General features: G+C 47.0%; 4 protein-coding genes across 10 annotated transcripts in view; 2 read left to right on the top strand and 2 right to left on the bottom strand.

Annotated features, from left to right (window-relative positions):
* Taf6l (TATA-box binding protein associated factor 6 like) overlaps positions 1-4,434 on the top strand; it is a 13,683-nt gene extending 9,249 nt beyond the window's left edge. For all 6 annotated transcript variants that reach the window (XM_031389575.1, XM_031389574.1, XM_031389573.1 and 3 more), the window contains 2 exons: positions 3,408-3,536; positions 3,636-4,434. In XM_031389575.1, coding sequence (XP_031245435.1) covers positions 3,408-3,536; positions 3,636-4,397 — 891 coding nt within the window. In that variant the 3' untranslated portion in view covers positions 4,398-4,434. The remainder of the gene's footprint in view (positions 1-3,407; positions 3,537-3,635) is intronic.
* Positions 4,423-6,389, top strand: Tmem179b (transmembrane protein 179B). Its single transcript, XM_031389587.1, has 5 exons — positions 4,423-4,591; positions 5,244-5,431; positions 5,510-5,644; positions 5,812-5,890; positions 6,073-6,389. The coding sequence occupies exons 1-5, from the start codon at positions 4,496-4,498 to the stop codon at positions 6,232-6,234; spliced, it is 660 nt and encodes a 219-aa protein (XP_031245447.1). The 5' UTR covers positions 4,423-4,495; the 3' UTR covers positions 6,235-6,389.
* Positions 6,390-6,610: 221 nt separating this feature from the next.
* On the bottom strand, positions 6,611-8,193 carry Tmem223 (transmembrane protein 223). The gene is made up of 2 exons (XM_031389588.1): positions 7,853-8,193; positions 6,611-7,039 (listed from the first exon to the last, which is right to left on the bottom strand). The coding sequence occupies exons 1-2, from the start codon at positions 8,157-8,159 to the stop codon at positions 6,747-6,749; spliced, it is 600 nt and encodes a 199-aa protein (XP_031245448.1). The 5' UTR covers positions 8,160-8,193; the 3' UTR covers positions 6,611-6,746.
* A 64-nt stretch (positions 8,194-8,257) lies between these two features.
* On the bottom strand, positions 8,258-22,039 carry Nxf1 (nuclear RNA export factor 1). Of its 2 annotated transcripts, none has more exons than XM_031389578.1 (21): positions 21,515-22,039; positions 16,825-17,008; positions 16,474-16,627; positions 15,730-15,813; positions 15,546-15,650; positions 15,345-15,425; positions 15,192-15,261; positions 14,992-15,080; positions 14,754-14,861; positions 14,318-14,427; positions 12,510-12,546; positions 12,197-12,265; positions 12,062-12,117; positions 11,847-11,954; positions 11,701-11,759; positions 11,491-11,606; positions 11,320-11,362; positions 10,629-10,701; positions 10,118-10,312; positions 8,981-9,041; positions 8,258-8,572 (listed from the first exon to the last, which is right to left on the bottom strand). In XM_031389578.1, the coding sequence occupies exons 1-21, from the start codon at positions 21,540-21,542 to the stop codon at positions 8,534-8,536; spliced, it is 1,869 nt and encodes a 622-aa protein (XP_031245438.1). In that variant the 5' UTR covers positions 21,543-22,039; the 3' UTR covers positions 8,258-8,533. The 2 variants fall into 2 exon arrangements, with proteins under 2 accessions (XP_031245438.1, XP_031245439.1); XM_031389579.1 differs by lacking the exon at positions 21,515-22,039 and adding an exon at positions 21,226-21,330.
* Positions 22,040-22,080: the final 41 nt, after the last annotated feature.

The following is a 22,080-nucleotide window of genomic DNA, read 5'->3' as shown; positions in this document are numbered from 1 at the left end:
AAAAAAAAAAAAAAAAAAAAAGAAACTTAACAACCATAGAAGTCATCAGATGATTATGTGTCTTAATTCTGTTACTATGACTATGTCCACTGAGCCTACTTGGAGTAATTCTATTTGTTTCTTTTCTTTTTTTTTTTAAGGCTTTAGGGAAATATTAAGTGATCTTGACTGTGTCATATTTCCATTTTTTTTTTTTAAGTCCTCACAGTCTTCGGGTGCTTTCATAATTGCTCTAAGGAGAACCAAACCACTTTATTTCTGCAGTTTTGGCTGTCAAAGGATGGGTCTTGTTGACCATGGCCCTTGCTCTGCACCATCCTCCCACCTCCCCACACATTCTTTGGCTGTTCCTTCCTAAATTCTGGCTAGGATGCTGCTATAGTGGTGCCTTCTTGGGGTTGGTCCTTGTCAGTATGCAGAGATATAGTTGTATGTGTGTTTTGTAAGCTCAGGAATAATTTTAGTAGAGTTTAAAAGAAGACATCTTAGGGCTGTCAAGCTGTAAATTTAAGAAGCTGCCTAGAGGTGGAGGTTGAAGGAAAGAAGAAAAAAAGCCATGTCATTTGAGCTAAACAGGCAAGGGGTAGGCAGCCACAAGGCGGGTGGGTGGGGAGAGGGGTTTTAAAGGAGTGAGAAGCAGCATCCAAAAATAAGAGACAAACAAACAAATAAAAACCAACCCCTCCCCCCCCAAAAAAAGTGTTTTGCCATACAACTTTAAACTTAGGCAGATCTCTGAGTTTAAGGCTGGCCTGTTGTACAGAGTGAGTTCCAGGACAGTCAGGGTTACACAGAGAAACCTTCCCCAGCCCCTAACCCCTACCTCCACTGTTGGGATTAAAGGCTTGAACCTTCATGCCTGGCTTTTTTTAAACAAACAAACAAAAAAAAAAAAAACCAAGGACTTAGAATGAAGCCTAGACTGGCCCTCAAATTTGCAATTAAATTCCTGTCTTGTGGGGAGGAACTAGAAAAAAAAAAAGAAAAGAAAAAGGAACCAATTTTTCTGTTGGATTAAACTGGACTTTGATATACTGATGTATTCCAGGCTGGCCTTGGACTTGATTTGTAGCTGAAGGTGACCTTGAATCACCTCCTACCTCCTGAGTGCTGGAATGCTTGGGTTAAAAGCATGCACCATCACATCCAGTTTATGCAGTATGCTTGGATCAAATCTAGGGCTTAGAACATAGTTAGCCAACCACTCAACCAACCGAGCTACATTTCAGCTCCTAAAAATCACTACTATTATTATTATAAGTGCATGATGTGTGTGCATAGGCATGTATGCCATACTACATGTATGGAGAGTGAATTTTCTCTTTTAACTTTACTTGGGTTCAGGGCATTGAACTCAGGTCACAAGGCTTGTATAGCAAGTATATTTACAGAGTGAACCATCTTGCTGGGCCCCCTCAATTGCCTTTTGTTTTATCTTATTAGTGGCTTTTTTTTTTTTTAATGTGCATTGGAGGTTTGCCTACGTATGTCTATGTTCCAGTCCCTTAGAACTAACTGGAGTTACAGTTGTAAGCTGCTTCATAGGTGCTGGAAATTGAACCCAAGTCCCCTGGAAGAGCAGCCAGTACCCTTTACTGAACAGAACTTCTCTGTCTGTGTAGCCCTGGCTGACCTGCACTTGCTCTGTGGACTAGGTTAGCCTCAAGAACTCAAGAGATTCAGTTGCCTCCTCTGGATACTTTCCCATCCCCCACTACTACCCCCACATGGTGGGATTAAAGGTTTGAGCCAACATGCTTGGCTTTTTAAAAACAAAAACAGTGACTTAAAGTGAAGCACAGGCTGGCTTCAAATCTGAAATCCAGCTCCCGAATGCTAGAGTTATAGACTTGCACCTCTAGCTGATTTACTGTTATATGATTAAGATAGCTTTTCTTTTTTTTCCACTGCATGCACTTTATTGAATCCACTGTGGACTGATATGTGAAAGTAACATTTGCATACAGGCATAGGGTAAAGGGTCAAGGCCTCAGCCCAGGGCTCAGAGGGCCAGAGGTGGACCATGGGACACAGGGCAGCAAGAATCCAGAATGTGGCCAGGTGGCGGTGGTGGCACACGCCTTTAATCCCAGCACTTGGGAGGCAGAGGCAGGCGGATTTCTGAGTTCTGAGTTTGAGGCCAGCCTGGTGTACAGAGTGGTGTATAGAGTGCGTTCCAGGACAGCCAGGACTACACAAAGAAACCCAGTCTCGAAAAAACAAAAAAAACAAAAAAACCCAAGAATCCAGAACGTGGCATTCTTTGTGAAAACGATTGAAAGACTACCGCAGAGGTGGTAGAGAAGATAATGATGCAGATAACGATCAGGATGCTGAAGATCAGGGAGCTGATACTCAGGTAGTTGACAGTAGAGGGGTAGGCCTGGGCTCCAATCACATCGCCCACCATCTTCCTGTCCCTGGACTTCACAGAGTAGGCATAGGCAATGAAGCCCAGGCAGCAGGCATATTGAACAAGGACCAGACCACATGGTCAGGCACAGAAACCTCTCTGGGCATGTTGATCATGGTGGTGGTCCTCACGACAGCTGAGTTGTTGAGGAGTACCCCCAGCTCAGTCACCCCGTAGTCCATTTTGATTGGAGGAAGTCTGGCATTGGTAGGCTTGGGAATTGTGGCTCATGGTATTGACTCTGGAACAACCGCCCTGGCTGGAGGATGGCTGCTGCTAGGATAGCTTTTCTGAGTGTATATTAATGTCTATAAATTTTACCAGGATGTTTTGATGTCTTTCATAGTTATTTAAAATGTAATCCCTATTTTTTTTTCAACATTTTTCCTAGGAGTTTGACAGTTGGTCAGCATTTTCAAATGTTCATGTTCTGGATGAGTGATCCAAGTCTACCTTATATGTCAAAGCCCGTCTCTAATGTCATGGTCTTTATTACAGGTGCTTTACCCCCAGATGATTGCACAATCTAAAACTGTACAGTCAAAGTCATGTGTGGTAGTATACTTCCTATATAACCCCAGAGTTTGGGAAACTAAAGGAAGGGAATTCTCATGAATTCAAGGCCCAGTCTGGGCTCCCAGCATTGTTTTTATGTGTGTGGTCTGAATTCAGCTCTAATTTCTCTAATGAGAACACCACTTCCTTACTGATTGTATTTACTAGCAGTCTGCAAACAATTTCTGTGTTGTTATGATTTAATTATGTCTAAATAGCTCATAGAAAATGCCAGTAGTGGGACTTTTTTATATTGCTTGTGTTTGTATGTTTTTATCCCTTATGCTTCCCAAACAGTAGATCCCAGAGCTGTGGGATATCTCAATAAGGGAATAGAGGACTGAGCCCTGTCAAAAATAGAGTGGCTCTTTTGTGGGAAAGGGTACTCGAGGGGACATTGGACTAGCTTGCTTAGCTGCATTCCTTCTTTCCATTCTAGGCAGTGGAACGAGTCCTCTACCCGCATCTGCCTACTTACTGGACAAACTTGCAGGCTGTGCTGGATGACTATTCTGTATCTAATGCCCAGGTCAAAGCAGATGGGCACAAAGTGTATGGAGCTATTCTGGTGAGTTACCAGTCCCACCTTCTTTTTCCTGCAGGAGCTTGGCAGATTTACTTTGAGATGGCTCCTGGGCCCAGGTTCCTCTTAGCTCTTTGTTTACAGGTGGCCGTAGAGCGACTACTGAAGATGAAAGCTCAGGCAGCAGAGCCCAACCGCGGTGGCCTTGGCGGGAGAGGGTACGGTCCTGCGGAGGACCTGCCTTGGGACAGCCTTCTCCTACAGGAGTCTCCCCCCGGGGCCAGTTCTGAGACGGGTTTTGGGTCTGGTCTCCCGCTGCCGTCAGGGGTTGCGGGACCAGAGGACCCTTCTTCCTTGACCCTGGCAGACATCTACCGTGAGCTATACTCCTTCTTTGGTGACAGCCTGGCCACTCGCTTCGGCACTGGCCAGCCTGCTCCCACGGCCCCACGACCACCGGGAGACAAGAAGGAGCCTGCGGCTGCCCCGGATTCGGTGCGGAAAATGCCGCAGCTGACTGCCAGCGCCGTGGTCAGCCCTCAGGGTGACGAAAGCCCGTGCGGGGGGACCCTCGCCGCCGCCAACGCCGCCTCGGAGAACAGGCCACTGCCGCGCGTACACCGGGCGCGGGGCGCTCCCCGTCAGCAGGGTCCCGGCGCGGGGACGCGAGACGTCTTCCAGAAGAGCCGCTTCGCGCCCCGCGGCGCCCCACACTTCCGGTTTATAATCGCAGGGCGCCAGGCGGGGCGGCGCTGCCGCGGGCGCCTCTTTCAAACTGCTTTCCCTGCACCCTATGGGCCCAGCCCCGCGTCGCGCTACGTGCAGAAGCTGCCGATGATCGGCCGTACCGGCCGCCCGGCCCGCCGCTGGGCGCTCTCCGACTACTCGCTGTACCTGCCGCTGTGAGGCTGCGGCGCCTCCGAGAATAAAGCCACCCCTGGAAGTTACGTGTCTGTGCTCGTGGGCGGGACTTGGGTGGCTGGCTTCCTGGTAGCCTGGGCGCCATGGCGCTGCCCTGGTTGCAGCGAGTTGAGCTCCTGCTCTTCGCCGCCGCCTTCCTGTGCGGGGCTCTGGCGGCTGCGACGCTGATCCGGACCCAGGTGTGGCTGCGGGGGCAGGCTGGCCTTGGGGTCCTGCAGGCCTGCTTAGGGGGCTGGCCGGGGTGTCTACACCGGGCTAGGAGCTAGAACGTCCCAAAGTTGTTTCCTCCCCAAAGGAACTGGACAAGCTTCCAGTCCAGCTTCATAAGCTACTAGGGTTTTGAGACACACAGACCGTCTTTGCATCCATCCAGCAATAGGAGCATTTGTGTGTGTGTGTCTGTGGGTGGGGAACCAAACAGTGTAGCAGAGATCACCATGGTGCCGCACAATTGTAACCCGATGTATGAAGTTAGGAAACTATGTACATTTGAGTCTTAACTACTGCTGGGTAGTCTTGGTGATAGAGTACTTTGAATCACTGTAGGAGTTTAAAACGCCTACTTTTTCAGATTAGGAGAGTTCCTTGTTAAGGAACGCACAAAGGGTTTACTTAGAACTGCTCACAGGGAAGGGTAAAACTTGTGATTTCTCTTGGGTTCCTTATATTTATAACCCTCTGAATTCTCATCCTTCTGGGCCCTGAGATTTTGTTCCCAGCCGATCCATCAGGTTCCCCCTTCACCTCAACTTGTGAACTAGCCCTTACATCTGACAGGAACCTGCATCTAGGATACTGAACGGAAAGGGACTTAACAGCTTCTCTCCACAGGGCTCCTTTGGTGGTAGCTGTCCCTTGTATGGTGTGGCTGCACTCAATGGCTCCTCTCTGGCCTTGTTAGGTCCCTCAGCCCCTTCCCTCTGCTACTTTGTGGCTGGGGCTTCAGGCGTCCTGGCGCTCTACTGCCTTCTGCTTCTCTTCTTCTGGGTCTACAGCAGCTGCATCGAGGACTCCCACAGGTGACTGCCCTACTGATTACAAGAGGCCAAGGTGAGATGAGTCCCACCTCAGCCACAAAGCTTGTTTTCTCTTCCTAGAGGTTCTATAGGGCTGCGAATTGCTTTGGCCATCTCAGTTACAGCCGTCTTCCTGATCTTAGTGTCTGCCTGTATACTTCGATTTGGCACCAATTCTTTCTGCAATTCCATCATCTCCTTGAACCTTACAATTAGGTAATGGTAGAGGGAGGGAAGCCTGACAGGGAGTATCTTCCTTCTGTATGGGACAGGTTATTTAAGTTCCCACTTTATCCCCCTTTCTTTGGCTCTTATCTCTAAGGACACAAATGTGCTTAGAGCATGTCCTCTCTTTCTCACAACTTGTTTCTTTAACCTCACAGCTGCTCTGAAGCCCAGAAAATCTCATGGACACCTCCAGGAACTGCTGTGCAGTTTTACTCCAACCTACACAATGCTGAAGTGAGACAAAGGGATATGCTAAGATTAAGAGTGTTCACAATGTAATATGTGCTTGGCTGCACTTCAGTCACAAGCTCAAAGTAGCTATGGGGCTTGTCACCTTAGTTTGATCAGACAGTGTTGTGTGGGTAGGATTGGATTGGAGATGGCTTCCCTCCTTATACTCCTGTTCTCTCTCACAGACTTCTTCTTGGGTGAATCTGATATTGTGGTGTCTGGCTTTGATGCTCCAGGTCCTGCAGTGCAAGTTTAAAGCCACATCATATCAGCCTCAGGAGAGAGGTGATCACGAGTGGAGTTCTGAGACCGATGCCCTTGTTGGGCAACACCAGTCTAACTCCTGAAGAATACTCGAGTGCTTTCTGCAACCAGAACTTCTATGCCCAAGTGCTTTTAAACCTCTTGTTTCTGTATAGCTCTGTTTATCATTCGAATAGGCAACTTCTGCTTTTTCTCCTTAAACTTTTTTTGTACCAAGATAATATATTACTTTTCTTCATCATGGTATGGATTTGTTTGTTTGTTTGTTTGTTTTCGAGACAGGTTTCTTTCTGTGTAGCCTGACTGTCCTGGAACTCACTCTGTAGACCAGGCTGGCCTCAAACTCAGAAATCGGCTTGTCTCTGCCTCCCAAGTGCTGGGATTAAAGGCTTGCACCACCACTGCCGGGCGTATGGATTTCTTGATGTTAAACAAATAAATGGGAGAGAAACAGAAAGATGGCTTAAATAGGCGTGTATCAAGCCTTTTGCAAGAGATTTATTGGCTATTAGTGCATTCTGGGCACCTTTTTATTGCCCTGGTGGTCTCCTTATCCCTAAGGGTTTCGTATCATCTGAGAAGGGTAAGCCATTTTTTACAGGTTCCGGTAGGCACCCACAGTGTTATCAAAGAGTTGAGTGTTGGGAAAGTGTCCAGCTTTGTCCAAAAGGAAGTAGAAGCGCCGGCCTTTGACCTTCAGAGGCAGCATAGCAGGAACTTCACCTCTGTGGGCCACGCAGGAAATCTGGTTCAAGGGAACCGTGAAACGGGTACCCAAGCCAAAGGGGGCATAAGTGGTCAATGTCACCTGCTTCCCTCCTGCAAGGAGCATGACTGACCTCACAGATCGGAGTGAGTAGAGGAGACCAGCACCAAGGACCAATGCTCCTGTAGGGAAGCAAAGCGGGGTAAAAGGTTATACAGAACCCCCCCCTTAAAGTCAAGTTAAATTACTGTAATGGAAATAACAGTTTTGTGCAGTTATACTCTAAAACTTTGTGTTCCTAAATCCATTTTTTTGTTTGTTTTTGTTTTTGATTTTTGGAGACAGGATTTCTCTCTATATCCCTGGCTGTCCTGGAACTCAGAAATCTGCCTGACTCTGCCTCCCAAGTGCTAGCTAGGAGTAAAGGCATGCACCATCACTGCCCAGATCCTAAATTCATTTTTAAAAGAAAAAAAAATAATAAAAGAGGTAGGTAGGCAGTGGTGGTGTACTCCATTACTAGGGAGGTAGAAGCAGTTGGGTCTCTGAGCCAGCATGGTCTACTGAATGAGTCTCAGGGCAGCCAGAGCTACACAGAGAAACTGTCTTGAAAAACCAAAAAAAGACAGGGTCTATTATCATGCTGGCTGCAAGCTTGCTTTGTGTTCAATAACTTTTGTGATCCTCTACTGTCCAAATACTACGATTACATCTTGATGCCAATAGAAACCAAACTGAGCCATGTCCCCAATCCATCGACATTTTTATAGATGGCCAGCTCTATTGTTAAAGGGAGAAAATGCGTCCGTGGCTTCAAGAGGCTGCTCATGGATAGTGTGAGGGGCAGATCTTGGCCTACAGACTGCAGGGTAGGGGTGCAAGGCATTCAGGGACTTAGTTACACCACACCCATACTTAGTTTTTTTGGAAATCCCTTTATGCTAAGTGAGCGTTGTGCTCAAAGGCCTACAGCAATCGGGAACCCAAACGCTTACCCATCGTGCTGCAACCAACAGCTAGCCCGTAGCGCCAGAGTGCCGAGCGCAGGTCCAGGTAGCCCCGCTTGGGAGCCTCCGCAGGTACTCGGGTCAGAGGACTGGACAAGGCTGCAACAGCCAGGGAGGTCCAGAAGATTCCCTGACCCGCACAAAACAGCCCCAGGATGGCAAAGAAGCGGCCCCGTTCGTGCTGGAAAAGCAGCACATCCCGTGGGACCGCATTTTGCAAAGACCGGTGCACATTTTGGGACTGCAGCACGGACAAGAGCCGGCTGACACACCGCGGCGGCAGAGATGCCACCATGGCGGCGCACTTCCGTCTCCGGGGCGGGACTTCCTATCACGGCGCACTTCCCCACCCCTCCTGCATTGAGGGAAACAAGCCAGTAATGGGACACAAACTACAATATCACTCTTTATCTTAAAAAGTAAAGGGAATCCTGGGGCTAAGTACACAGAGCACCTAAGTCCTTCGTGTAGTTTAGTGTCAGCTCTACAAAGTAAGCTTTGGCTTCCTGGCACCATGAGGCTCAATCTTCCAGAAGGTAGGTGAGGAGGATGAAGCAGCCCTCCCTCCTCAGTCACAGTTACAGGGTGGCCTCGGGCTGGACAGGAGACGGCAGATGACAGCCACACAATAGTATCCAAGGGCTATTTACAAGGGGACTTTTCTTGTGATCATTTCATAAACGCTACTTCTGGAATCTCTCCCTTGGCCTGCAGAAAGATAAAATGTAAGTAGAACCAAGTACTTATCTCCCACCTTCCCTGCCCAGCTCTTGTGATCCCTTGGCTGACTATGTGGACCAGGCTAGCCTCAAACTCAGAGATCTGCCTCCCTCTGGCTCCCAAATATTGGATTAAAAGGCAGGCATCACCACACCCAGCCTTCATCTGACCCCCCCCCCTGTTTTTTTTTGGTTTTTGGAGATAGGGTTTCTCTGTGTAGCCCTGGCTATCCTGGAGCTCACTTTGTAGACCAGGCTGGCTTCGAATTCAGAAATCCACCTGCCTCTGCCTCCCAAGTGCTGGTACTAAAGGTGTGTGCCACCACCGCCCGGCCATCTGACCCTTTTTAAAGGCTCAGAGATCCATTTTTAGCCACAAAAAATTCCCATACTTTACCTTGAGATGAGTGAAGGCCTGAGCAGATCTGGTGTAGTCCCAGTTATTGTCTTGAAGGCACCTGGAGTATGATTAAAATAGGAAGCCACATAAGAACCAAAATGCAGCCAGTCATCAGAATCCAAGCCATGGAGAAAGTCACCAATGTTTTTAATTAAGTTTACACACTGTTGTACCACTTGTACAAATGAAGCATTAAATAGTCAAAATGTCTACCAAAAATGACCAACATAGTTTTACACTGATAGGGAAGGATTTACACTGTTTAAAAACTAAGTTCAAGGTGGGCAAGACAGTTCAGACCTTTAATCCTATCACTCTGGAGAAGCTGAAGCAGGTGAGTCTGAGGCAAACCGGGACTACAAAGTGACAGTGAAAGAACAACAAAAAGTTGCAGAGCCATATATAAAAAAACTTCGGAACTAGGTATGCACCCATAGTTCTAGCTCCCTTGGAATGCTCAGGCTTACTGAAATCTAGGACTTAATAAAGAGTTGAAGCCCAGTTTTGAAAACTTAGTGAGAACTTGCCTCAAAATGAATGACAAAACAAAAAAATCAAAAAAACAAATCAAACATCAACAACAAAACTTGGCAACCAGGTCTGATGGCTCACGCTTTTAATAACAGCACTTTGGGGGCGGTGGTGGCGCACGCCTTTAATAACAGCACTTGGGAGGCAGAGGCAGGCAGATTTCTGAGTTCGAGGCCAGCCTGGTCTACAGAGTGAGTTCCAGGACAGCCAGGGCTACAGAGAGAAACCCTGTCTCGAAAAGCCAAAATAAATAAATAAATAAATAAATAAATAAATAAATAACAGCACTTTGGAGGAAGAGGCAGGCAGAGCTGAGTTCAAGGCCAGACAAGTACATAGTAAGACCATGCTTCAAAACAACCACCTGAAAATGGCTCAGTGGTAGTGACTGTCTAGCATATTCGAAGTCTAGGTAACTCTGATTGGGGCAGAGGGGAACCATAGGTAGCTGAGAGGAGGACAGAAAACTAATTCTTCATTTATGCTTTAAATTTTAAAAAATAATTTATGTAGAATTCTTAGTAGGAATCTTTTTATTAAAGCACTACAATTCACGGTCAGGCCAACTGTCTCCCCTTGGCCCTACCCATGCTCAGCACTTACTTCTGAGACCACTCAAGGTTCATGCCAGACTGGGTAGAAAATGCTTGCAACATTTCCTGCTGTTCTGGGGAAAGTGTGGGTACTGGGCTGGAGGAAGGTGTGGGTGCTATTGTGGGCGCAGGCATAGCGAAGGCTCTTTGGATTTCTTCAGGGCTGGCATTCCGCACAAATAATTGATCATTTACAATACATAGCCTTGGGGACAAAAAACATCTTAAATAAATGGACAAATAACCTCATCTTTCTACACTGTCTCTATTCTCAGATCTGGTTAGTTAATATCCATATGCCCCTCTTGACTACAGACTAGATATTTAGGAGGATTATGCTCCAAACACACCAGAATTATATATTCACTCTCTTAACATACTGATAGTTGTTATTCATTTAATAAGCTTCTATTGCTTTTCTGCAATTCAGAAAACTACCCGAGGAATAGCTTTACCTTCCAACTACTACATTGCTCTCCTGAGACTGAAAATAATACCCAAACTAAAAGCTGAGTACTTACCCTGAATTGCTGGCAGGAACAGCAATGAACGTTCTTGTGAAAGCACGTAAGCAATCTCGAGACTTCCCATGCACTGCAATGAGAATGAGCAGCAATGGCTCCTTATAGTTACTCACACTTGATCTTACAATTATCACTCACATCATGGTATTTGATACAAAAAACCCTAATTGGCCAGGTAAGGATGGCTATTTGGTCATAAGGGAACAAAGGTGGATAAAGGGACAGATCAAGCAGGATAGTAACAGAACTTGCTGTGTGCTATAGGAAGTGAAAAACTTAAGATAATCCCAGCACTTGGGAGGCAGAGGCAGGTGGATTTCTGAGTTCAAGGCCAGCCTGGTCTACAGAGTGAGTTCTAGGACAGCCAAGGCTATTAAGAGAAACCCTGTCTCAAAAAACAAACAAACAACCCAGAAAAAAAGAATGCATGATTCAAAGGTACTGCAACTTTCCCAAACCCAGAGAGTTAACACAGGAATGGAAATGGATACCTGCCTGACTCTTACAACCTACACTGTTATGGTCCCCAGGCAGATAAGACATACTGCAAATAAGACAGGTGGAAGAGCTTTAAGGCCAAACCAAGATGGACTGGGCAAAATAGGAAGGAGGTCAGAGAAGAAAAGGGATGAGAAGATAACTGGGAAACTAAAGATACTAAAAAAGGTTCAGAACTAAAAATTCTTACCTTCTTTGAAGACTCCACTGACAGAAAAACACAGTAATGTGCTCTGAAAGAGAAAAAGCACCAGAAGCAATGGAGGTTCCAAACCAGAGCTTGAGTTTCCTCATCCAGTGAATGCTGAACCCATTATCCACCCCACTCCTGGGCTTCTGTCAGGAGAAAACATGTACTTACTGTTTGGGCACTTATATCTACCACAAAGGAGTTAATGTCATGCTGAGTTTTGGGTAACTCATTGAGGAAGGCAACGACATTGAGACGTGTATGCTTTAATAGCCGGAACCGCAAGGCTGCAAGCAGAAGGAAGAGAAAGCAAGGTTAGGCACAGGCACACTGGCAGCTCTACTGACTGTCTCCTGCCGACTGCTCATACAATGGACTTACTGGGCTCTTTATGCTTCTTCACATTTCTGCAGTCTTTAAAGTATTCGGCTAAGTTGTTTCTGGAAAATAAGAGGGAACAATGGTGGTGGTCTGTATCTCCCACAGAATCCCGTGGTTCTGTATAGGTTCTGACATGTGACACTTACCGGACAGAGTTCTGACAGTTGGAAGGAATGCTTAGCGAGCAACAGGCGCCATCATGGTAGGCATCCAGGAGACCCTGGCGGTCTCCTGAGTCATAAATTGCATAGTACCTGTAAGGAAAGTTAAAGAAGAGTCTGAATTCTGTGTCTGGAACCAAAAGGACACCAGCAGTAACTTGCACAGGCCAGTCATTACTCCACTATCCTGGGATACTCACTGCTGCAAGAAGTGCAGGACCAGACTCTTTAGGTTCTCTGTTCCAAAATAGCTTCCCTGAAATCAAACAAGACATTAAGATCACAGAACCAGTATGCTTCCCACTCACAGTTCTAACTCTAACCCCAATTCTGACCTTGCAGGGTGGTAACATTGTAGGGGCTTCGACATCAAAGGCGATTGGAGGGGGTAGCTCATGGCCATCCTGTGAAAAGAAGTGAATGTAATATGAGAAACCGAAGAAAGTGGATTTGTGAGCATACAGAAAAGCTAAAAAGCACAGAGAGTGTGCAGGGACCCTAGATAAACTTTGTCCACAGGCATTTCTAAGATGATGATTACCACTGTTAGCAGATTCTCAAAGAAATCTACACACCCACATTGGTGGCCACAAAACAGAGGCAAGACCTTGGCTGTCCTTGTTTTTGAGAACAAAATGTTAGACTTACCAGGCGTAATAACTTGGGAAATCGTTCGCGAATGGCGCTGTCAAGAACGGGACAGAAGTGAGTGACGCTTCAGAGCCATCATGCCTCCTGGGCTGCTCTAGGAGCAAATACACCAAAAACCCGAGGAACAGCCCATCCCATCCTGCTCATCGCCCATTCCTCCCCAGCTTAAACATGGGGACAAGAACCCCCATTCCCCTCCTCACCAGGGACACCCCTTCTTAATTGCCTTGAAGGCTGGCTCTATAGTCTTGCTGCCTGATCCCAAGTGCCACAGAAGGACACTCTCAGCCCAGGCTTTAAGCCTAGGGCTGCCTTCCCAACCTTGCCCCCCTTACCTTCCACCTACTCACCTGTGCAGCCCCGGGAGGAGGGAATGGGGTGGGAGCCCAGGGGCTCCGCTGCCTCACCAGGTATCCACCAGTTCTGCCAGGTCTGGCCTTCGCCAAGACCAGAACACACCACAAGTATGGCACAGGATGTTGGGGCAAGGAGATGAACAAGACAGGGCTCAAGAAAGAGGAAAGAAGAGAGACCAAGGGAAAGAAGAAGAGAAATGGAGAAAGGTAGGGCAGGGACAAAGAGATGGAGAGACAAAGAGGAAGCAAAGCAACAGGGACAGACCCGAAGGCAGAGGCATTCAGAAAAGAATGGCAGAAAGAAAGACCTCCTCCTGATACAGCCCTTTCCTTCAACTGCTCCTTTCCTGTGATCCCAAGGTAGAAATGGAGAATAAATCCTATAATGGTTTGCAGTTGCTGTTGGCCAGGTCTCTGTCTGCTCTCTGGGTCCCGGTCTAAGCTGGGCGTGGGAAGTAAAGCAGCCATGGGGCCAGGAGACCTCCCTCAGATGACATGAAGGTTCAAGCCTCTGCCGAGTTGGGGGGGTGAGGGTCTGTGCCCCACCTCAGTTGGCCCCCAAATTCTCTCCTGATGGCCCCTCTGCGACTGTGCCTGTCTTAGGTTGTTCCTTCTCTGAGGAATCTTACCCGTCTCTGGCTAACCAGCCATCCTCGGGGGCCAAGCAGGGTGACGTGAGGTGTGCGAGTGAGGGAGAGGCTGTGCCCCTGACAGGGTCATTTCTCTGTCTCCTTGGTAGCAGATGCCCTTGTGGCCTCCACGCCCAGCACTTGCCTTGGGATCCCCTCGCCTGCTGGCGGGGGCCCGGCTTTGGTCACATCTTAGGGAAACCCAGGTTTCTTCTTCAGGAAGGGCCCAGTTCACAGCACTGGGCAAGAGAGACCACTAGCATGGTACCAGCTTCCAAGAGGCATCAGCCTCAGCATGGGCAGGAAGGACCAGGCCACAGCTTTGGCTAAATGGATCATGAAAAGGGAGTCCCTCTTGGTACAATGGCAAGAGGGACCATCAAAGTACAAAGGAAGACCTGTCTCAGTAGACAGTCTCAGTAAGAGAGGACTTTCTCAGCCTAAGTATACCAGGCATTTGGCTGAAGATAAATACAAAGGTAGGGGATATTATAAGACACCTCCACATCAGAACAGAAAAGGGGAGGTGCCCTTCCTGGAATAACAGGTAGGGAGATTCTAGAAAAGGCTGTGTTCAAGAAGGAAGGAGAAAGGCCAGAGAACCAGAGAACAGTAGTCAGATGAGAAGAAAGGAGAGATCTGGGGCAGAGCTAGGAGACATAGACAGGCAGAAAGGAATACGTGATCCTCCTCCCAAAGGATAGGTGGTTCCAGCTCAGGGCTGCATGTTCTCCTGTAGACGGGCACTGGTCAGGGTGCATTAGCTCAGCCTCCCAGGGGGTGAATGTCCCCAGGAGGGGAGACAGAGGCTACAACTGACCTGATATACGTAGACTGGTCTAGGAAGGTGTCACACATGGGGTTTCTGTCTAGCCACAGCTCTTCCAGCTTCAGCCCTTTTATCTTGTCTAATTCCTGCTCAGACTTCAACTGTGAAGGATGGAGGGGAGGGTAAAAGGGAGGAAACAGACCTTATTAAGAGTAGCAGCTGGATCCCCACACTTCTAAATACTACCTAAGTTTTCTTTCTTGCTTCCCACTATGACTAGCCAAACTCTTCTCACCTTCCGACATCATAGAAATACAGCCAGGGGTCAGTGTGATGGCTCAGTGGGCAGAAGCTCTTGCCTCATAAGCCAAGTTCCAGCCCAAGAACCCAAGTGGAAGGAAAGAACCAACTCCCAATATGGTCTGACCTCCACCTCCATAATCAGTTACCTATTAAAAACAAAAGTACCACTAGGTATCAGTCTTACTTCGTTTCCAGAGAGATTTAGGGTCTTTAGGTTTGGCGCCTTCTGTACAATGCTGGACATATCATCTAGCCTGTATAGCCTGTTGTTGCTCAAGTTCAAAGACAATAGCTGTGAACAGAACAAAGTTTAGATGTGTTACCACAGGGCAAATCTGTCACCCTAGCCTACCCATCTCACTCTGCTTCCTAATGCAAAAAAAAAAAGAAAAGAAAAAAGAAAAAGGAAAAGGAAGCTTCACCTCAGGAATGTTCTCTTCAATGATCCGCAGGGCGGCTGCCATACAACCTTTGCGGCTTAGAACAACATCGATGTTCTGGGCCACCAAATCTTTAGCAAATAGAAAGAAAAGGGAGTCTGAGAGGGTTTGCTCATACCAGTGTTATAAAGACCGATTGTTCCCCCTCTCCATTTAGTCAGGACCATTGCTGTCAGCCATACCTGGGTCTGAGCGGAGGCCCTTGAGGTCAAGTGCTTGTTGGTTGCCATCATATCGTTTGCTCATGATCAGCTAGAGAAAGGAAAACAAAGGGTTTAGGGGTCACTGATGGAGATTTAAAGTCTGTTGGACCATGTCACTTGAGCCAGCCTTACCTTGAGCTGCTCTAGTTGTTCAGGCTTCAGTTCACTCTGTACAATGAAGGGTGGAGCAGAAGAGTTGATGATGATGGTTATCTGAAGAGCAGACAGAAAGGCAGGAACATACTTGAGGGAGGCCTAATTACCAGAGCTAAGACTTAGTCCCTTTCAGTGCATCAGTGCCAACTGCGTTATGCCAGCCCTCAGTTCACATACCTTTCTGTTTTCTCGATCCAGAATCTTATGGTTGACAGCCTTTAATGCAGAAGCAGTACTCGCATCTTCCACAAAAAACTGGGCCCGTGTATTTTCATAGTGAAACTGGAAGAAGGAAAGCAAAGAACGTTAGATTTGGAGTCCAGAGGTCCTTCCATACCTTTCAAGTCTGACTCTGCCTTACCTCAATGGGGTTGAAGGGGACACTGCACTTGCTCTGAATCATGCTCAGAAGCCACGTTTTGTCATACTTTCTGCCATAAGGAATCTGGAAGTGAGAGAGAAGGGTACACATGTAACCAAGCCAGCATATTTCAGTTCTCCTTTTGTATTTTCTGCCAAGATTGAAAATATTTCTAGTGCTTTATCAGAAAGCATGCTTAACATGGCATGCATGAGGCCTCAGAGATAGGAAGCATGCTTACATGCATAAGGCTGGTAGAGCCCTTCTATGCTAAAAAAAGCTGTTTTTTTTTTCCTCCTAAAGAAAGGAACAGGTGTATGGTTTCTACTTGAGATATAAAGACTCCTTAAACTCCTTTCCATATACTTGTTACTCCTGGCAAGATGGCTCAGACAACATGGCCACATATCAAATATATTAATTCTAAAAGTCCTAAGATATTATGTGTGCTTTACTTGCCCCCCAGAGACTCCATAGTCTCCTAAAATCACTCTTAGCGTAAGTGTTACTCTACATTCTGACCACACTTATCAGATTTCCCTTCCACATGTCACCTTGCCTATCCTCCTTAACTCTATTCTTAGATGTTCTAAGATACTCATTCGAGGAATGAATGGATTAGTATGAAACTTCAATGTTGAGTAAACGTTAGAGAAAATGGATTTGAGGGGCTAGAGGCAGGTGTCAAAACACTCTCCGGAGTCTAGTCCTGTTTCCTCAACCGCCTACTCTTCCCATACTCACTGTAATCTTAAACCAGTTCTTGGTGGTCCCATCTTGACTGGTGCCAGCCCCTCCTCTCTCTGGAGGAGCTCTGTCTCTCCGTACCGTAATATGAATCCGATCTCGCTCATGCCAAGTGTCTCCCCGACGGTTAGGCCGGTTGATGTAGGGGTTGCTGTACGGAAGCAGAATAGTTAAATTCCCATGAGCAATAGGGAAGATGGACCTGTCCTGCCGGTGAAATGACAGCTACTAAATTGGTTCTGTCAAGTATCACTTTACAAGGTGAGACCAGACACAACAAAGACAACAGACAACCGGGCTACATAATCCAGTGGGTCACTATTCAAAGCAGATCAATTAGTCACTTACTATCTTACTCGGGGGCCATCCTGGGGATCATTCATTGCTACATCTCCATCATTTTCCTCAAACCGGGAAGACCGTATACCAGAACCACCTCTTCCAGACCTACGGTTCCCCTCACCACACTTCCATCGGAAAGGCCCCCGGCCTTTCTTTCTTCTTTGAGGGAAACTAACACGGTCATCATGCTCTAGAGTTGGAAAGAGACACAGAAATCAGTAAATGCATGAGTGGTCTTAGTTACCTTGGTGTGACCACCAGTTTCTAGTACTCTGTACTCTTGGAAAAAAACAAGTATTAACTACAAAGGCTTCCTTCATAGAGATGCCTAAGCCATAGCCAGAGCAAAGAACTTTCTTTAGGACATCCACATCATGAATAAGTTATTGGACAAATATAGGCATGTTGGGAAATAAAAGGGTAGAGAATATACCTCAAGGCGCTGGAGAAATGAATTACCACCACCACCACAGGGTTTCTCTGTGTAGTTCTGGCTATCCTAGAACTAACTGTAGACCAGGTTGGCCTCTAACTCAGAGATCCATCTCCCCAGGTGCTGGGATTAAAGGCATGAGACACCACCCCCTGCATGATGACTTTAATTTTATTTATTCTTTTCTTATATAATACATCCTGACTGGACCCTCTCCTCCCTCCACTTCTCCCAGTCTCCCCTCACCCAACCCCTCCACTGTTTCTGTTTCCCTTCAGAAAAGAGCAGGTATCCCAGTGATATCAACTGAACATGGCATAACAAGATACATGGCACAGCAAGATGCAATGAGACTAGACACAACCTATCATATCAAGGCTGGGCAAGGTATAACCCTGGAGGAGGAAAAAGGTCCTAAGAGCAGGCAAAGGAGTCAAGACATCCCCATTCCAATAGGAGCCCTACAAAAACCCCTAAGCTAAACACTACAGCATACAGGCAGAAGACCTAGTGCAGACCCATGTAGGCTCTGTGATTGCCACTTCAGTCTCTGTGATTCTCTGTGTGAGCCCTTCTTAATTGATTTTGTGGACTGAATTCTCCTGGTGTCCTCAACCCTTTTGACTCCTATACTTTTTCCTCCCTCTCTTCCTGATGGTTCCCCAAGCTCCATCTTGGATGTGCGTCTCCACATCTACTCCCATCAGCTTCCAGGCTAGGGTTAGTGATTAGGCTAGTCATAGTGTTCCTAAGAAAACTAGCTGCTCTTCTAGAGGACCAGCTTTGATTCCCAGCACCCGCTATAATGCACACTTGTCTGTAACTTCATTCTAGAGGCCTCCCTCCACCAGCACCCCAGGCACTTACATGGTACAAAGACATACAAGCAGGCCAAACACTTATATACATAAAAGAAAAAATATAGTTCAGTAGTAGAATGCTTGCCTACCACAGTCAATTACCTGGCTTTTATCCCTAGTATCTCCTCAAAATAAACAGACAAGCAACAAAAAGAGCATTTTTCATTTTAGTGTTAGCAGTCCATGGTTTTAATACCAGCAGGAAAATCAGGACTTCAAGGTCATTTACAGCTACACCCTGAATTTAAGATCTACGCGTGTTCCATGAGGCCTTGTCCTGAAGTTTAGAAGGTAGAAGGGGAAAGTCTCCCCCAAGTTCACATGAGAACCTTCACTAAACTCAGGTCAGAGGCTAGAGACACTGCTCAATGGCTGGAGTCCTTGCTGCTCTTCTCCAGTGCCCAGACAGTAGTTCTCAGCTGTTTCCAGGAGTTCACTGCACTGTAGTATGGGTGCTGGGAATCAAAGCTGGTATTCTGGAAAGTGTTGGTAAGCAATTAGTCTCCATAAAATACATTCTTGACCCTTTTATTTTTCAACATTCCTAGGTTTTCCAATTAATTTGTTCCTGATGTTTATGTCCTATAAAGAGATCTTTCCTTTGGCCAGGGCTCTGGTGTCTGTATGGAAGTTGACTCTAGTTAATTCCAGGGAATCCAATGCCGCCTTCTGGCCTCTGCAGGCACCAGACATACACAAATATATACACAGGCAAAATACTCAGACACAGGAAAAAAAAAAAAAACTTTAAAAAGAAAGAGTAGGGCTGGAGAGATGGCTCAGCGGTTTAGAGCACTGGCTGCTCTTACAGAGGTCCTGAGTTCAGTTCCTAGCACCTACAGTGGTTCATGACTATCAATAAAGGAATCTGATGCCTTCTGGCATGCAGGTGTACATGCAGCAGAGCACCTATAGATTAAATTAATAAAAGAAATAAATATAATAAAAGAGTAATAAGCCGGGCAGTGGTGGTGCATGCCTTTAATTCCAGCACTTGGGAGGCAGAGGCAGGTGGATTTCTGAGTTTGAGGCCAGCCTGGTCTACAGAGTGAGTTCCAGGACAGCCAGGGCTAAACAGAGAAACCCTGTCTTGAACCCCCCCCCCCAAAAAAAAAGAAAGAAAAAGAAAAAGAAAATCACCTAGAAACCAGATCCTACAGAGAAACATAAAATGTGGAAGTGTGAACAACCCACAAATCTAACCAGACCCCTGAAAACCACCTGAAATCTGCCACTTGCAATTTCTTTTGCTTGTATGTACAATTGATGGTCATAGAGCCAGATGTTGTGGCCACCACCTGCAATCCTGGCAATTTGGGAAGTGGAGGCCTCAATTATACAAGAAATCAAAGCTATCCTGGGTTACATGAGATTCTATCTGGAAAAATAAAAAATTCTTACCAGTATGACGTATTTAAAGTTTCCTAAAAACAATTACCATCTCTTGCACTCTAAATTTGGGAAATGCTAGTTTCTTTGAGCAGGGACTTATAGATTCAGAGTCTGGTGCAGGTTCCACAATAGGGAATGTTCTCCAATATAACCACTGTTTGAAACAGGAGGATTCTAAGTCCCAGATAAGCTAAGACCCTGCCTTAGAAGGGGGAAGGAGCCAAACATAGTGGCCCACACCTTTAATCCCAGACTGTGGCAGGCAGACAACTTTTGAGTTTTGAAGGCCAGTCTGGTCTACTCAGTGAGTTCTAGAACAGTCAGAACTATACAGTGAGACACTGTTTCAATAAACAAACAAATAAATGATTAAATAAAAGCAAGTATAGCCGTACACTGCTTAAGGGAAGAGGATCAGAGCTATTCAGAGTTCAAGGCCTGCCTCTCTTAGTGTGGGTTGGGACCTGTCTCTCTTAGTGTGTAGTCTGCATAAATGTAGACAAAACAAATAAAAGGAGGGCTGAGAAAACAGCTCTCAGTTCATAAAGTGCTTGCCTATCCTTCAAACACACACAAAAAGATCACTCAGACTGAAGCTGAGGCAGAATTTGAAACTTCAAGTCAGTCTGGACAATTTGTCAAACCATCTCATGAAAAAAAACCAAAACCAAAACCAAAACCAAAAACAACAACAAAGGATGGAAATATAGCTCCGTGGGAGAACAGAAGGCCTGGCACACTATGCATGTAGTGGAGGATGACCTTGAACCTCTGATCCTCTTACCTTAAACAGTGCACTACTACACTTGGTTCTATTTGTTTACCTTTTTGCCTGGCCTTGAGTTCAACCCTAGGACCATTTAAAAAAAAAAAAGCAAAAAGTAAAAGTCTATGATGCAGGCATGGCATATGCCTGCCTGCAATACTGAACTTGGGAAGCTGGCACAGGGAGACTGACTGAGGCCAGCCTGGGATACTAGGGCTGACCCTATAAGGGAGAATTAGCCTTCCCTAGGGATGAACTCCCTAAATGGTTATCCAATCCCAAATGGTAATCTTTAGAAACGAATACATACACATAACACTATATGGACTCGGCAGGTTGAATGAATTTGGAGAGAGAGGTGACAATAGGAGTGGCTGAAGGAAGAAGATCAAGTAATTACATTTGAATTAAAATAAAGGTTCATTTGGGTAGATATTTTTCAGGTCTGGATATATCATCAGTATTACACAAATACAAAAAAAGGTTCATAACTTTTAAAGAGATCTACCTATATTCTATCATCCTCTAAACAATGATCCTCACCAATCGACCCTAGTAAAAAAGGAATACATTACAACAGTGCAACTACAGATCACTGGAAAACATTCCCACTCCAGTTACTGTGTTCCAGGCACTTGATAGAAATGATCTCATACACACGCACACGCACACGCACACACTTAGGAGACAGGTACCCACATGAAAGAGGCGGAAAACAAGGCCTGAAAGTTTAACTCACTCGGGGTTAGGACAGCCAACTCCAGATTCAAACCTCAGCTGTCATAGTGTCCTAACCACCACAATGAATTAACAAGTCAGGGTAGGTGTTCCGACTAGAAAACTGGTAAACAATAAGCAACAAGCAGCAGGAACAGACTGATCGTACTAAAAAAATAAATAAATAAATAAAAAATAGGGCATCAGGGTAGCCCACGACCAAGTCACTATTGACTCACATTTAAAGGAAGAGTCGGGCAGCCAAACTGAACTGACAGGCATCAACCACCCTCAAAGTTGAAAGGAATCTTGTCACCCCACCCCTGAGCCACAGGTTCTCCAACGCCAGAATCCGGGCGACTCTGGAGCCCGTGGGTCCCGCGGCGCCCCGCGCCCCCTGCCCGCGCGGCCACCGCTACCTACAGACGTAGGGCTCCTCGCGGCCTCCCGCCCCCGGGCTGAGGCCTAGGCCAGGGCCGCCCACCCCAACCCACCGCGTCGCCTCCCGGCCCGAGGCCCCGCACTGACCGTTGTATGACTTCCCTTCGTCCGCCATGGCACAGGCAGGTACAGGGGCGGGCTCAGGCGCAGAACCTGACGCCACCAAACGCCAGGACGCCTTGGCGCTTAGGACAGAAGCTCTCCTACGACCGGCGCCACCGCATTTATCCGGCGAAGCACGTCGCGCGCCGCCGACGTCCCCAGGATGTGGGCGGTGCCGCGGGACGGGAACGCGCTCTTTGAGCCTGCGCAGAAGCAGGGCGGCCGCTTGGAGGCGTGGCCAGGCCCTCCGAGGCCCGCCCACGGCCGGAGCTCGGGGCGCGATGGCTTTTAGGCCGGCCCCGCCTTCCTACTTCTCCGCTGGCCGGACGCCGCAGCTGAGCTTCTGCTTTTGCAGTGGACTCAAGAGGGGCAGGGACGAGGACTACACAGAAGAATGGAGACCTGGCCTCTGAACGGGAGTAACGGCTCACAGTCCCCGCCGGTGGGATCCCGGCAGCGTGTAAGTCGCAGCTCAGTCTTTGCCAGCCGCCGGCCTATGCCCTCCCAGCTTTTCTCGCCTCTACAACGGATTATGACGAAATAGAAAATTG

The sequence above is a fragment of the Mastomys coucha genome, unplaced genomic scaffold (genome assembly GCF_008632895.1).
Source record: "Mastomys coucha isolate ucsf_1 unplaced genomic scaffold, UCSF_Mcou_1 pScaffold21, whole genome shotgun sequence".
Lineage (NCBI taxonomy): Eukaryota > Metazoa > Chordata > Mammalia > Rodentia > Muridae > Mastomys > Mastomys coucha.
The sequence above is the reverse complement of the archived record's forward strand: the minus strand, read 5'-3'. Positions and strand labels throughout refer to the sequence as shown.

Bases quoted from the DNA above. Each gene is read 5' to 3' on its own strand.
- Tmem179b (XM_031389587.1), top strand. From the start codon at position 4,496: ATGGCGCTGCCCTGGTTGCAGCGAGTTGAGCTCCTGCTCTTCGCCGCC. The intron at 4,592-5,243 runs GTGTGGCTGCGG...TTCTCTCCACAG, and splicing joins CGACGCTGATCCGGACCCAG to GGCTCCTTTGGTGGTAGCTG. The intron at 5,432-5,509 runs GTGACTGCCCTA...TTCTCTTCCTAG, and splicing joins TGCATCGAGGACTCCCACAG to AGGTTCTATAGGGCTGCGAA.
- Tmem223 (XM_031389588.1), bottom strand. From the start codon at position 8,159: ATGGTGGCATCTCTGCCGCCGCGGTGTGTCAGCCGGCTCTTGTCCGTG. The intron at 7,040-7,852 runs GTAAGCGTTTGG...GCTTCCCTACAG, and splicing joins TGTTGGTTGCAGCACGATGG to GAGCATTGGTCCTTGGTGCT.
- Nxf1 (XM_031389578.1), bottom strand. From the start codon at position 21,542: ATGGCGGACGAAGGGAAGTCATACAACG. The intron at 14,862-14,991 runs GTGAAGCTTCCT...TTCTGTTCACAG, and splicing joins TTGAAGAGAACATTCCTGAG to CTATTGTCTTTGAACTTGAG. The intron at 14,428-14,753 runs GTAAGACTGATA...CATCCTTCACAG, and splicing joins TAAATCTCTCTGGAAACGAA to TTGAAGTCTGAGCAGGAATT.